The sequence below is a fragment of the Gadus macrocephalus genome, chromosome 2 (assembly GCF_031168955.1).
Source record: "Gadus macrocephalus chromosome 2, ASM3116895v1".
NCBI lineage: Eukaryota > Metazoa > Chordata > Actinopteri > Gadiformes > Gadidae > Gadus > Gadus macrocephalus.
In genome coordinates this window covers 20,074,781-20,087,848 of record NC_082383.1, presented here as the reverse complement: position 1 = coordinate 20,087,848, position 13,068 = coordinate 20,074,781, and the positions used below count along the sequence as shown (strand labels likewise).

Genomic DNA, 13,068 nt, shown 5'->3' with positions numbered 1-13,068 from the left:
TCTCACACTCTCTCCCCAAACCCACCCAGCACCCGCACTCCCCTACACGTCCCTCAGAACACCCTTGCTGTTAACGTTGAACTCTTCCACATGTTTTCATATTATATCCATGTCCATGCTAGATTTTCTGGTTTTATTTGGTTGTTTTGATTTTCGCTGGAAGTTTTACAATTACAATTAGGGCAATTAGCAGACGCTTTTATCCAAAGCGACTTACATCGGTTAATACACACATTGACACACCGACGGCAGAGTCAACCATGCAGGGCGCCAGCCAGCTCATCAGGATTAAGTGTCTCATACCAACACTCAGCTAGGAGGAGCTGGGGATCGAACTAGCAACCTTTCGGTTTCAAGACAACTGCTCTACCTCCTGAGTTAAGCCCGGCCGTTTCTCTGTATTTTAAAAAGGGATATACAACAAATGCATCATTATTATTAATTTGAGTAAGGCCTTCTGTTTAATTTTCTATTCATTTTCCATCATTCGTATTCTGTCTATTCGATCGAATCAGTTTTCCTTCCTTCCCTTTCCTTGTTTCCAGCCAATTTTTTTTTTTTTACCTGAATATTTTTAACTATTTTTCCTATTTCCCAGTGTCGGTTGCAAACATATTTGAAATTTTTACACTGCTGTAGTGGTATAATAGATTATAAATCTCAATGAGACCAATTTGTGAAACAACGACTAAGTAAAATACAATTTAATGGAGGAATCCAATGTATCAATAACACGATTTGGAGTGTTTGTCAAACTATCACATACGTTGATTAAACATTTTTACATTCATTCAAAACAATGCATCCACAGTAATAATACAATAATTTATTTCCGTGAAGCAATCATGGCCTGATGCTGTAATTTCGTGATCAGGCTTACCAATGCCATCGGCTCAAATCATTCAAGTATAAAAGAAAGATCATCCAGCAGAATCATGTTGCCTAGGCTACTGTGTTATCTGACTGTCATCAGTTTCATGAAATCTAATAGGTAAACTTTAGAGGGGACTTCCAGTTATCCAGCTAGTTTTCAGTGCACAACCAGACTATAAAGACTGTTTGCTTAATCCAATTAAAAAAGATTAAAACCTAGTCTACTGTTTTCACTTTTCATCAAGAAATGTAACTATTCCACTAGAAAAATCAATTATTCCATTTGATATAAACAGACGCAGATTAGGAATTTCCCAATGACAAAAGATCCCTGCACCCTGACCCTGACCCTAACCCTAACCCTAACCCTACACCTAGCGAAACAAACCCAAACATAAAATAACTAAAAACAGTAGTAAGCCAACGCGCTCCGGGTCTGAATGCAGAGAGGAATACACAGGGCAAACAGAACATGGAAGTGCTTTGAGTTCATACAAACCCTTAATAAAGGGCAACAGATCCAGCATGCTCACTTGCATGCTCAGGCCACTTAACAGCATATTGCAATACACCACCACCCCACCACAATCGCTTACTTTTACTGCTGAAATAAGTAACTATAATCAAAACATAATGGTAATAATAACTATAATAATAACTGCTGACGAACACAGCTATTTCTACAGGGAATCACTGCATTTGTATTGGGGGGGGCAGCATGTCAGAACTATCCGATTGGTTTGGGATGAGGGCGGCGATACCGCCCAATACTGCGTTTCGATTGGCTCGCAGACCGGCCCTTTTCTCTGCGGCAGGACGCCAATTCAAATTGAGTTGAGGCCCATCGGAGTGTTGAATCCCAGCGCGACACCCTAAAACGCCCTCCTCTTATTCACGTGATGACAGATTGAAGATGCAGCTGCAGCTTCCATCGCCGGAGTCCTCACTTCTTCTGGCAGTGGCCGTCGTAGTTATTACACGCCTTCTTCATGTCCGTCAGGAAACCTGGGACGCCGCTCTGCGGAGAGGAGACGTCAAGGGGCATCACGCATCAACACAACCGGACAGAGGCGGGGACTCGATGACATCATCCGGCGCCACGTTCAAGGTTCGATAAACCCAACTTGAACCCGGGGGGGGGGGCGGCGTGAGAGAGGGAGGGTCGAACCAGATGATACAAGGAGAAACAGCTGTTTGTATCCTACACACACACACACACACACACACACACACACACACACACACACACACACACACACACACACACACACACACACACACACACACACGTACACACAGGCGAACGCACACATATACATTGCCTTGATTGTTCTAAGCCTGAACTGTCGCTTGGGAAGTGTCTGCTAAATCAAAAAACGTAAATGTAAAACACAGTCAAACCCTCACACTGGGGCCCACCGATGCCAAGAATGCATGCACTCATGGTATTGCATGGGTTGGATTGACGCCTCCACCAAATCCAACTGGATACGTCCATATTATCAATAGGACACCGATGCTCTTTGGGTAGTGCAGAATCTCCCTTTACTGACCTGCTGCCATGTGCTCTCTGCACTGACACCGGGGTTTCCCGTCTGGGGTCTCTAAAGCACTACCGTACCTTAAAAGATAGGGGATGGACAGCAGCAGTGGACCACAGCTTGGACTTGACAAGGCCTGTTGAATCCCAGTTTGTTTCTGCCTCTCCCAGTTTCAGGCTCCCTCTCCAAATTTGAGCCACCCTCTCCAAATTTGAGCCACCCTCTCCCAGTTTGATTTTCCCTCCCCCAGTTTGATTCTCCCTCTCCCAGTTTGAGTCTCCCTCTCCCAGTTCGAGCCACCCTCTCCCAGTTCGAGCGACCCTTTCCCAGTTCGAGCCACCCTCTCCCAGTTCGAGCGACCCTCTCCCAGTTCGACCCACCCTCTCCCAGTTGAAGCCACCCTCTCACCCTCTGCCCACAGAGAAGTCTGATGTATTCAAACAGATTGTGCAAACCAACCTTAGCCGCCCAGTTAACCAGCCAGGTCGGGATCATTCCTCCAGGGTTGTCAAAGTAGTTCATGAACACTGAAACAGAGCACATTTTCTGTTTATTGCCCTTGGCGCGCCTCCCAATAAAACTGTTTATTTCCTCTGTCTGTCAGGTTTCCAAAGCCAATCACAGCAACCCCACCACCATCCCTTAAAGGGCCAGTGAAACCCAAAACCACATTATTTTGGTTTTAAACGTCACCTGGGGCATTTGAAAAATGGTTGTCATAGAAATCTATGCCATTTCATCACTGTCACTGAAATAAGACCTACATTACACTTTTTTCCTACCTTTGGTCCCGCCGGCGCCGTCCGTTTCCATGGCGAGGCTCTGCTTGTAGTCCTTGACCCGCATCACGCTGCTCTTCTCCGCCAGGGGCGTGTTGGGGGAGCTCCGGGCCAGAACCACGTGGATGGTGCGACCTTCGACCTGGATGTCCCGTCGCTCCCTGATGTACACGTACTGACGGGAGGGTCAAGGACAAGCTAACTGCTAGGTGCTACTCATGCTAAAATAGTGTTACAATAGTACGCAGCATCGTGTAACATCTTACCCTAGCTATCGTCTGTGGTATACGGGGAATGGGTTTACCTAGTGATTGTTAATGCTGGCCACTTGGTTCTATGAACATCCTTATTGTACCGACAGCGATACATTGTCGTTTCTCTTTCCTCTGACAAATGTACTTATTGTCAGTCCACCTATTCTTTGTTTTCTTAATCTTTTCTTTATTGACGTGTTGCTGTGACACCAAAATCTGCCGCCTGGGATTTATAAAGTGTTATCCTAACTGAAAACGTCTGGAATATACCTGGATCCCATGAGCCAGGTATTATGAGGATACGTCCCGGTTCGACAGGGGGAAGGGGTATTTCACCTCCCAGTAGATAGCTTTGTGGCCCTCAAACTCCTTCTCCTGCAGCTCTGAAACGGGGGGACGAGGAGACACAGAATGAGTTCATAGAGCTGCTGCTGCAACAGCCATTTTCCTCTCAACACTAGGAATGTGAAAGCCAAACTTGTGTTATTATTTGACTCCTTAATAGGATATTGACACTCAAAAACAAGACCAGGCCATAACATGAAATGGAATATGTTGTTTGACCTTAAACAAAAAAAAAAAAAGTGGAGATTATTGTTTTTGGAACAATCTTGCCAAGGCTGCTGTATTTGAAAGTCGTCAAGAAAAAGGAACAGAACATTTTGAAATGAAACAACCCTAAAAGTCCCTCACTGCTCCCCTCCCTCTACATTACACCTGTGTTGAGAAGAATTGGATTTCACACACTTGTATTTAACAAACAAAATGGATTCTCAAAACCAGAACCAAGAAATGGGTCAAGAGCGGTCTAAATTTGTAATTGCAGATCCATTTAATAATTCATACCCATTATGAAGCACGGTGCATTTCACTCATTAATAGCTGACGGAAGGCTCGGCCATTTCTAACAAACTACACTCGACTAACTCTAGAATCTTACCTACAGCCCTTTCTCCAAACAAGTTGCACAAGGTCTCTGTCCTCTCTTGGTGCATTAGTCTCATAGGGCTGTACAAGGGGCAGCAAATAACCGGCACGACGAAAAGGGCGCTCGATAGGAACACATAGTGGTCCCGCCGAGGGCTGAGATGTGTTGCAGACATAAGGTTGATGGATTCCCTCTGGGGGGATGGATGTCTGCTTTAACTAATAATCAAGGTGATCCACCGATCACTTATTCACCTTTCTCTCTCTCTCTCTCGTTTATTTACCCCGTAGGGCGCGCGTTTTCCGTGTACGCACGTACACACACTGTGTCTGTCTCTCTCTCTCTCTCTCTCTCTCTCCTCTCTCTCTCTCTCTCTCTCTCTCTCTCCTCTCTCTCTCTCTCTCTCTCTCTCTCTCTCTCTCTCTCTCTCTCTCTCTCTCCCCCCACCTCTCCTCCCGCATACGACCCACTAGCTACTCTGCTAACAGACTTCAGATGTTCTCACATCATGCGTGTCTGATGTATGGTACGCAGAGTATTGAGCCAAACCCTGGAACCACATAAGGAACTGCTAAGTCATCACCATGCAGAGCCAAGGATGCCTTTGATCCTCTCTCTCTCTCTCTCTCTCTCTCTCTCTCTCTCTCTCTCTCTCTCTCTCTCTCTCTCTCGCTCTCTCTCTCTCTCTCTCTCTCTCTCTCTCTCTCTCTCTCTCTCTCTCTCTCTCTCTCCTCTCTCTCTCTCTCTCTCTCTCTCTCTCTCTCTCTCTCTCTCTCTGAGTTCAGATGTTACAGTAACCTCAACTCATTGTCATGTCACTTGGGTAAATGTGGTTCTTGCTAACAACATAACAGCCTCCATATGAGGTTTGAAGAGCGAGACAAGCGGTGGATTGATGCGCTGTTCGTCTACTTCTGTCCATGAAGATGAAGAGGATTGCTGTGAACCTAAAGGGTGAATAACCCTGACAAGCCATTTCAGAACCGAGCCTCAAGTGACATCACGTATGGAGATGTTCAGGTGTGTGATGGGATGATCCGCCGACCAGTTGGAATAGTCTACTTTGCTTACAGTAAATCCACTGGGTAGACTGGTAGCTTGGGGCAGAATCAACATAATACCTGCTGGTACAATAGGGGCCAGTGTGAATACCATCTCTTTTAGAAAAAAAGGACAGAGTACTAGGAGGAACTCACAGCTGGAGGCTACGTCAGGAGAGATTGGGGAACCCCTCCCAAACTGTGTGGGGAGGGATTGGAAGAGACTCAGAGAAATGTAAACAGGATTGATAGAAAGAGGTACTTTTTCCAAGAAGAAGTTACTAATAGCAAATAGCAAAAGGGTCACAAAAGTGGCCCACTGAATTTTGTGTTTATATTATAAACTGGTGTTGTTCATTTGAAAAAGTTAGGCAGTTAGAGCCACTGTCACACAAATAAACCGACATTAAGAGTGCAGTGACGTTTGTTTTGATTGAATATTGTTTTGTTTGAGTCTCATGGTTCTCATGCACTAAGCCAGTAAAAAAATTAGTTAAAAATAGTTTTGTTTTTTTCTGCATTCGCTTTTATTCATCAAAACAGGTAGGGTGAGGTAAGAGGTGGTTTAATAGATTGCAGGTAAGCCACATAGTAATTAATAATAATAACTAATCGTATACAGTTGGCCTACTAATCTATACATATATATGATACTTGAAGGTGAAAAGGGGCGGGGCGATTTACCTTTGACGTAGCTGTCCCACTGCTTCCGGTAGGCCAGGTCCATGTAGACGTCCGCACACTGCTGGGCTGGGCAGGCGCTCAGCACGCCTATGATCTTGTACTCGTAGAGCCCCGTCTCCTGCGAACAGGGAGCAGAATTAGTTTAACGGGAGATCTGCGGCGGCGGCCCCCCCTGCAGTACACCGATAATCCTTAATTCTTATCAGCCATCGGTTCAGCTTTACAACTTTCTATGCACCAGCCGTTTACTTTTGCTTGGGTTCTGGTTGTTGCACTTGTTACTTTTGCACTTTTTCTACAATGCATTTTTTTCACTTTCCCTATAATTTATTTTATTTCTCTATTTTATGTATGACGTTTTTTTTTTGTGAAGCACTTTGAGTCTGCCTCGTGTATGAAAAGTGCTAAATATAAATAAGTTGCCTTGCCTTGATCAATCGTATTTCCTTTGCTTTGCTCTTTTTTAATGAATTCTGTTGTTGCCATTTGTTTAATTTAATTTGTAACGATGTTATCATTTATCTATAATCATCAATTTGTCTTTTTTTTCTGCTGTTTGTGTTTCCTTCTCTCCTTATGTGGCTGTTCACCGGTATAATCCCCTTGCTGTGTGTTTTTGCAGGGATTTTATAAATGCCTGTCCAGCTCCACTTATCCCCAACCACAGCCCTCCAATCAGCAACCTGTGTTCTGCTCTTATGAAATCTGAATAGGCCAAATCTAAATCTGCAACGGTATGTCTGCACCAGCCTGAGGATTTAGATGATCGCATATCTTTATGACATGAGGTTTGATTTGCGGTTTGGAAGTTGCGGTTATGATCTGATATCATTTGACAGGGAAACTGGTGCATGCGCGATGCATGGACTTGCACCGTTTCCGCATATATCCCAGTGTGACCACTAGGCAACCGTCCTTGTTTCAGGCAAAACACACGAATTGTGAATCGCATTCAAGAAGACCGTTATCGTGGATGACGTTTAAATGCGCAAAGCGACGACGCATGATCTCGCTGTAGCTCGACCATTCATCTACCCGTGGAGATCGATTAGTATAATCTGACAGCTCATTCATACAGTGATCTCTGATCGTATCCGCATTGCTGCCCCAGTGCCTTTACTGGGGCCGTGTATACCCCTCAACGCTCACTTTACCTTGTCAAGGAGCCGGTAAATTTTGACACCCATGTTCTCGGTGAACAGCTCCCAGCCTCCTTCCAGCTGTGGCTCATCCAGCTCCCTCCATGCGCTGTCAAATTCCTCCTCTCCGAAGTGCAGCGACATGTTTCCAAGCTGGAACGATTCAGATCCCAGGGTCCGGGCGTATGGCGTGCTGTGGGGGGTACGGCGAGTCGTTCAGATCACAGGGTCGGGGCGTACGGTGGGCGGTACGGCGAGGGGTTCACATCCCAGAGTCCCGGCGTACGGTAGGCGGTACGGCGAGGGTTCAGATCCCAGGGTCGGGACGTACGTTGGGCGGGACGTTGCACCAGTCCGACCAGTTGGACTGGTGTTCTGTCTATTGATATCATTTTATTTGTTTATGTTTTAATAATCATTTTGATGTGTTCGAACTTCATAGTTGTATTTATTTGTGGTATTTATTCTATTTTATTTTACTTTACAATTGTATCTGTCGTTTTATCTCGTTTATTGGCCCTATGTCCCCCTCCTGCTTTCCTATATTGTGACTTTATTTCGGAAAAACATGAAGACCTATATTAGTTAAGTTAGGGGGGGCGGGGGGGCTTCATTGTTTACCCACCAAAATAAACCCGAATACACCCCCTTGGTTCGGACCCTTGGATCCCGGACCTCTCGAGCCCGTGAGGAGGAGGCCTCCTGCTGTGACCGTTGGTCACGTGACCTCCTAGTGGCGGAGACCGGAGACGGGGCGCGCGACTTGCACACGCACCCAAGTGCGTCAGAGAGCCATTCCTGGGATATACTTAGCAGAGGAGTCTTCTCGTTTGCATTATGTCACAGCAGATAGGTGAGTCTCCCCCCAAAAACGCCCGGGCTATTTGCACATCGGTGTGGGGACTTTAAAGCTACAAATCCCCCGGGGCCCAAGTGCCTCTGGTCAATGTTGACATAGTTTAAGTTGAAGTTTAAGTATACTTTATTCATCCCCTTGGGGAAATTTAGGTACCAACAGGCAGTAGTAGGCTACAGTACATTTGACAAACAACAAAATCTATTAAAAGTCAACAAGATAATTCAATATGGTCGATAAAAGTAAATAGGAAGTGAGCAATATGGCACATAATAACGAAATCCATTTATTAAAGAGCCAGAAGTAGCCTAGATCCATGGCTTTAGACCCACTCCTAAAATAAGACATGGCCGCCCACACACCTGGGTGGTTCATTAAAGTTGTTTAAGTATTTTAAAAGTTTAAGTTGAAGTATTTTCCTGTTTTATTGGTAGGTTTTGGTTGTGATTGTCCTGATGTAAAATATGTGGCATTTACAACTTCTGTACAAACGTAGAACACTTGCGTGTCGCGGTGCATGAGGACCGTGCGTTGGATTCCTAGTGTGCGTGCACGTGAGTGAAGAGGGGAATTGAAGAAAAAAAGCATACAACAGGCCATGAAGTGGTCGATGTGTTCCGTGTGTACTTTAACTTTGTGGTTAATGTAGAGCTAGGATGTACATTTTAGCTCTAATATAAGTGTAGCCTATGTTTTGCTAGGATAGGCCAATCAAATAAGACTAGGGTTTTTACACACTTTTCTCTGCACCCCTGACTGCATGGTGAACCGGAATGACTGTGAAACCCAAAGAGAAGGGAGGCGAGATTATATCTCGTCCCACACGATCAATGGACGTCATCGATGAGGGTCTGGGTTCGCCAGAAAATCGTGATCGTTTTTAGGCTAAAGCGACAGCATCATTGAGGGCGAATCCAGTGACCAATAGACCGAGAGAGAGAGAGAGAGAGAGAGAGAGAGAGAGAGAGAGAGAGAGAGAGAGAGAGAGAGAGAGAGAGAGAGAGAGAGAGAGAGAGAAACGCAGTGTGTGTGTCTGTGTGTCTGTGTGTCTGTGTGTGTGTGTGTGTGTGTGTGTGTGTGTGTGTGTGTGTGTGTGTGTGTGTGTGTGTGTGTGTGTGTGTGTGTGTGTGTGTGTGTAGGTGTACGTGTACGCGCGCGCGTACACGTAAACGCGCGCGTAAATAAACGAGCTCCGCACTAAGGGGTTAAGGAGGGCTCGAATAAAACCGAGCGAAAGAGTTGGAGAGCAGCAGCCAGCTACCCGGTCCCTGGTCCACGAGCAGAGCGGTTCAATTAAGATCAAAGAGGCAGAACGGAGACAGCAGAAACACCCAACTGATTAACAGCAGGGGTCCCGTCACGGCGACCGGAGACACCCGACTGATAAACAGCAGGGGTCCCGTCACGCGACCGGAGACACCGGAGTGATTAACCGTCGGGGTCCCGACACGGCGACCGGAGAGCCGAGCCAGAGCAGAAAGGAGCCCGACGCGACCGGAGGACCGGATAGACCGGAGGACCGGACCGATGGTCCGCACTGCGCTGCTCTCGGAGAAAACTCTTCAGGTGGATTAGCCGAGGACGTTCTGTTTGAAAGCGTGCGAAATGGATCCCTCCTGTAAGGTATTTAAACCATCAATTAACTGTTTTTCTTTCGTCGTTTAGAAAAGAAATAATTGATAACTTTGTTCAGTGCAACTGGTTGCACACTCTGCGGTGCTGGGTTAAGAAAGCTTGTAGCCTAGTTTGTCGTGAAACATGACAAGATGATTAGAAACCAAACGAGTCGTTGGGACCCAAAAAGGTGCCACGTTAAATTAAAGTTACATGAGCATAGGCTATTGTTTGTAATAATTGGCCAGTACCCTTCTAAAATATTCCAAAATATATGGAATATTTACCCAGAGTTTGGAAAACCCAACCCTGTGTTTGGTCAGTCTGATCGATCTATGTTTATTCTAATTTGCCATTTGCTCAAACATGAGAATGTAACAAAGTGTGATAGACATAAGCCTAGGCATGAAGTACTAAGCATGACTAAACCATAATTTGTTCAATGTTAATTAGTAGTTTGATACAGCCTACTTGATGTGTGAATAGGTTTGCAATACTATTTAGTTTTCGGTTCACCTACAGAAAAGAAGACCATAGCAAGGCATTTGTGCATACATGTTTTCAAGAAATTAGCCTAGGTAGGAGTAATTCCTTCATTACTGAGGGCTTTTGAATCCCACACAGGCTTAAACGCCTCATCAAGCATCGTTCTACACTAACAAGTTATTTGTGATCCACAGTCTTCATAAACGGATCCACTCCTGATCTGTTTATGAGACTGTTGATCAGTGTGACGCGGGTTCCCTTCCCAGGAGCGCCCTGGTAACGTGGCGTGGCCCAGCTCTCCAGGGAATGTCTGGTTGGGCTCGGAGCCCACTCTGAGACGAGGGGCTGGGGTTGAGCAAAGAGGCTTCGTGGCGTCCAAGACGCTGAGTGCTGTTTGTCTTAAAAACGAGTGTTGCGAAAATGTGCAATCAGTGAAGGGTCCCCTCGCTCCCTACCCCTGCTGGAAACATTCGGTCCGTTGAGCAACACCATGTGTGCGATTTTATGTCCCCTTTACTTTCACGCTAACCCCGTTCGTCTTTGTCTCCTCGCAGCTTCCTGCTGAGACGACGGGAACGTCGGTAGAAGAAGAGCGGATTTAAAGTCCCGGTCAACAGGAGGCGCATCAAGTAACCCTTCTTAAGGAACCCGTTTCACGCCACGAGATCTCGCCGCGATGCCCGAAGCGACCGCCAAGAGCGCCGCGATGACGGTACCGCCGTCCCCCGAGCGCGTCCCGCCGGCGGACAAACCCAACAACAACAACGAGGAGGAGGATCTCTGCGCCCCGGCTCCCGCCCCCGCCCACGTCAGCATCCCATTGGTCAACGAGCACCAGCTGACGGCGGCCACGGGTGGGGCGGAGCTGTCGTGCTACCGCTGCACCGTGCCGTTCGGCGTGGTGGTGCTGATCGCCGGCGTGGTGGTCACCGCCGTGGCCTACAGCTTCAACTCCCACGGCTCCACCATCTCCTACTTCGGTCTGGTGCTGCTGTCCGCCGGCCTGCTGCTGCTGGCCGCCAGCGTCGCCTGCTGGAGGGTCAGGCTGGGCCGCCGGAAGGAGCGGCGGCGGGAGAGCCAGACCACCCTGGTGGCCCCCCGCAAGAGCATCTTCGGCGAGAGGCTGCCCCCCGGCCAGCAGAGGTGATCGCCTGGGGGAGAGGAAACGAGACAGAACTGAGTTTGACTCAAATTGTTTTTGAGTAACGTATTTACAGAAGGGCGGACTGCTAAGGCCCAGGGAGGGGAGCCTTTAAGACCCCAGCCTCCAGGCCAGACTTTGAGCGGCTCAGAGGAGAGCTAGGCGGAACGATGGGGAAGTGTTGTACGCAGAACGCAAGGCCCTTTCATTTGTCAAACAGACACAATACATCTGGCCCGCAGGGCGGGGAACCCATTCAGCCCCAGCCAGACCTCGATGAAGATGAATTATCCCTGTGTAGTGCCACGGAGAGGAAGTCAGCCATTCCTCCAGTGATACATCTGTTGGCTTCACTGGGGAAAGAAGGGGGGGAGGGAAGAGAAGGAAAAAAGGAAGAAATCCAGGAGGGTGAATCATCTAGCATGTGTCCAGTTGGACGTTTCCTAATCCTGCTGGAGCTCTGGAAGGGAAGACATTGTTAACACAGCCTTATGCCCTGGGATGGTACTTATATTAGCATTTAGTTATTAACCAGTGTTAAGAGACATTGAAAGGTTCCTTTGTGAAGGGGGATTGATGAGGCCCGTATGAACGACATGTAAGGAGAGAAGGCAAATGCGTCAAACAGCCTTGAATGTGTATATTCATTATCTAAGCACTTTACTCAAAATTATCCAAGCTACTATCCAAACTATTCTTTGTAATGACAAAGCGTGCCGGCATCTGGTGTATTGTCTGTACCTCCTGTCGGTGTACGCAGCATATCAACGTGTACTGTGATCATTCTGCACCGCAGAATATTGTGCATGGCTCGCCTCTGAGCGGCGGAGGCATGAATTGTTAATAGACGTTCAAAAGGTTAAATAAAGCGTTCATTAGACATTCATTCATTTTTAATTATTTCATTAGGCTGAGTCGGGTCTGTTCTAAGAGCGCAGGAAGCTGTCATTACGTTCCGAGGGACTGGGTTCATTCTAGAGCCGAATCTGAACCTCGTTACCTCTTCTGCCGTGAAGTTCAACCATCTCTTTTCCAGATTTCAGGTCGTAGTCATAATGATAATCAACAGAGAAATTCGATCATTTGAAGTAGAGTAAATCATTGCACAACATGCCGTCACACAAGGTATCCGTCTATTTGCATCGTCCTGTTTCAGCAGACCGATACCAGATGCGGGGTCAGGGGTCAAACAAACCAATAAAACCAACAAAAACACCGTCAGTGAGCAACCACAAGATTTCTTTCCTAAATGTGTCTTTCCCATAATATGTTGTCAATGCGTCATCATGTTGTAATAACACCAAGGTAGATAACATAATGGAATGAATCACAAGTAGTTGTGGCCGATGTATACATCAGCACACTGTCATTGTTGCCCTAAGCTTTACAAAGTATTTGTCGGATGGTCACACAGTCAATAAGCAGCTTCAATGTGTTCGGTTGGAATTCTGTGAGAATTTAAATGGAATTCCGTGATAATTCAGTCGTATCCAGAGAAAAGACAGTTGGCACTCAGTGAGAATTTAACCAGAATTCTGTGATAATTCAGTTGGAATCCAGAGAAACGTCAGTTGGAATTCCGTGAGAATTAAAATGGAATTCCGTGATAATTCAGTCGGAATCCAGAGAAATGTCAGGGGTGTCAGTTGAATTCTGAGAAAACCCGACGTGTGAGTCCATAGGTCGCGGCCGCTGGGAGGAAGTGGCGGGCCCTCCTGTTCGGTGAGGTTCAA

The 13,068-nt window shown here is 46.6% G+C and overlaps 2 protein-coding genes and 1 long non-coding RNA gene across 4 annotated transcripts in view; 2 read left to right on the top strand and 1 right to left on the bottom strand.

The window, feature by feature from the left end:
• Positions 1-13,068, top strand: part of LOC132452425 (uncharacterized) — a 256,155-nt gene that overhangs the window by 226,055 nt on the left and 17,032 nt on the right. The window lies entirely within an intron of this gene.
• pctp (phosphatidylcholine transfer protein) lies at positions 692-7,459 on the bottom strand. Its single transcript, XM_060044927.1, has 6 exons — positions 7,254-7,459; positions 6,100-6,217; positions 3,751-3,830; positions 3,197-3,368; positions 2,874-2,941; positions 692-1,891 (listed from the first exon to the last, which is right to left on the bottom strand). Exons 1-6 carry the CDS (start codon positions 7,380-7,382, stop codon positions 1,817-1,819), a joined length of 642 nt encoding a protein of 213 aa, XP_059900910.1. The 5' UTR covers positions 7,383-7,459; the 3' UTR covers positions 692-1,816.
• Positions 7,985-12,221, top strand: tmem100a (transmembrane protein 100a). Of its 2 annotated transcripts, none has more exons than XM_060044946.1 (2): positions 7,985-9,712; positions 10,749-12,221. In XM_060044946.1, the coding sequence occupies exon 2, from the start codon at positions 10,871-10,873 to the stop codon at positions 11,339-11,341; it is 471 nt and encodes a 156-aa protein (XP_059900929.1). In that variant the 5' UTR covers positions 7,985-9,712; positions 10,749-10,870; the 3' UTR covers positions 11,342-12,221. The 2 variants fall into 2 exon arrangements, with proteins under 2 accessions (XP_059900929.1, XP_059900920.1); XM_060044937.1 differs by having other exon boundaries at positions 7,989-9,717.